General features: G+C 44.5%; 1 protein-coding gene across 1 annotated transcript in view; it reads right to left on the bottom strand.

Annotated features, from left to right (window-relative positions):
- Positions 1-202: 202 nt before the first annotated feature.
- Positions 203-1,981, bottom strand: part of LOC106514697 (N-acetylglucosamine-1-phosphate transferase subunits alpha and beta) — a gene marked incomplete at its 3' end in the record, with an annotated part of 3,637 nt that continues 1,858 nt past the window's right edge. Inside the window, 5 exon segments of the mRNA XM_014004093.1 lie at positions 203-337; positions 447-511; positions 598-800; positions 1,412-1,462; positions 1,675-1,794. Coding sequence (XP_013859547.1) covers positions 203-337; positions 447-511; positions 598-800; positions 1,412-1,462; positions 1,675-1,794 — 574 coding nt within the window.

Raw genomic sequence — 1,981 nt, 5'->3', positions numbered from 1 at the left:
GATGTTCTGCACTAAGAAAAAACAAACGAAAGCAGGACTTGCTTCTTCCCACTGATCTAGAGAACAACGCTGCCACCTGCTGGTTAAAACTGAAACAACCATTTTTCCTCGCAACCTCCTACCAAGAGGCAGATCTGGATCATGTTCCTCAAGTTTTAAGAACAAATAAGTCAAATCTGAGCAGATATTTGAAGCCCTTTACCTGTTTCATCTTGTTGGTTACGACTGAGGGCAGTTTAACTCGCAGCTGCTCCGTCTCCTTAAAGGATGCTGGGAAGCCGCTCAGATAGGCCAGAGTCTGCATGCGGATCAGGCCCGGAGCCTCTTTATCTGTCGTCTGGGACGTGAAAAAACACAGAAACATTTGATGTCTAATCATCTTCATTCTTAGCAAACGAGGCTCGTGTCGTTCACGTGGGAAAAATAACGCAGAAATCAGCGCTTACCAAGAAACACCAGGAAACGGAGAACTTGTGGACTTCTTTGGAAACATCTTTATAAGCTTTATCGGCTGTTGACACAAAAAAAAAAAACGAGGAACAAAATTAGATATTTWAAACATTTACAGCTTAATTAATTTAGTGGTTGTGTTTTCACCGTCAGCCTGCGAGTGGAAGACGACCACGGAGACGGCGAGCGGCGGCTGGAAGGGTTTGTTCATCAGCAGCAGCTCTTTGGCGGCGGCGAAGGAGGGAGAGATCGCCGGCAGCTCTTTGACCGTAACGTTGGCCGGCAGCGCGGGATCCAGCGCCAACATGGGCGCTACGATGCAGCGGGACAGCAGACACTCGGGCTTCTCGCTGCCAAAACGGTGACAAAAATGTTCCACGTAAACGAACCGCGGGAATAAACCATGCAGACTGAGAGAAGCACTGCTGCTGCGCTTTATGTGTGAAATGAAGTTCACACGTTCGGCAAACGTGGAAGGTTACGTCGTACCTGTGGTTAACGTTTCACACTTTGACCACAGGAGAGGAGGAGAAACAGAAAAGAAAAGAAARCGGGAGGGGTAGTTTATCAGTTTTGACATGTTAGAGGTGAAGACACGGGAAATGTCAAAACCAAAGGCAGATCTTTACCACAGATCAGTTAAGACTTCCCCCTGCGAAACAATAAACTCTTATCTTTGCTCGTCTGTTAGAAATGTTTTCCTTTTTACTTTCTTAACCCCTGTTTAAAGCATGCTAAACAATAACATCRTATCAATTTCTGAGTGGATGAACCGGCCACAACTTCCTGTTCGACGTTTTGTTCAAAAACTGCTGCTTTGTCACTTTTAGATGGTCAATTTGCAGTTGGACCATGCCCACCACTCTCACATACTGAAGAGTCCGTGAGCTTTTAGAGATAACACAAACGGACAGGGGAGGATATTTGTGCAGGAACTGGAGCACCAAATAAACGCACTCACCTGTCTTTTGGCACTTCTGTCGCGTCGCTTGCATTTTTCCCCAGGCGTTCCCTGTAAGTGAGAAAACAGGTAATTCGACACTAACGGCAGCCACAAAAAGGCACAGACCTCAAAACAGTGTACAGATGCATTGATGAGATCAGTCATTTAGAAAAACCTTTAATCCTAAGAATTTGTCTTATCTTGGTAAAAAAATATCTAATCAGTAAAAAAGTGATAAACCACTGAGCTCTTCTGACGTGTTTTTTTGGACCCACAGCTACCTCAGAGCTTTCTGTTCCTCCTCCAGCTGATCTTTGACCGCATTCAGCTCCTTCAGCAGAGCGACGTCTGTGCCGTTCACCCATGTGTACACCACATCGATAGGCATGGGCAGACAGAGTCTACACAGAGGAGAATACAAAGAAGAGAATGTCTGACTTTGTATTTGTCCACAGAAAGGATCTTAATGCATTCTTGTGGTGTCTGGGAAAGATTTTGCACAAGCTAGTAAATGATTTACCATATTACTTCACATTTACACAAAGAAATTACAAACAGAGCACTATAAATGGATCAGAAGTATAATAA

Source organism: Austrofundulus limnaeus, unplaced genomic scaffold, assembly GCF_001266775.1.
Source record: "Austrofundulus limnaeus strain Quisiro unplaced genomic scaffold, Austrofundulus_limnaeus-1.0 Scaffold22, whole genome shotgun sequence".
In the NCBI taxonomy this organism is placed as follows: Eukaryota; Metazoa; Chordata; class Actinopteri; order Cyprinodontiformes; family Rivulidae; genus Austrofundulus; species Austrofundulus limnaeus.
Note: the sequence above shows the minus strand (reverse complement) of the source record. Positions and strands in the feature narration are given on the sequence as shown.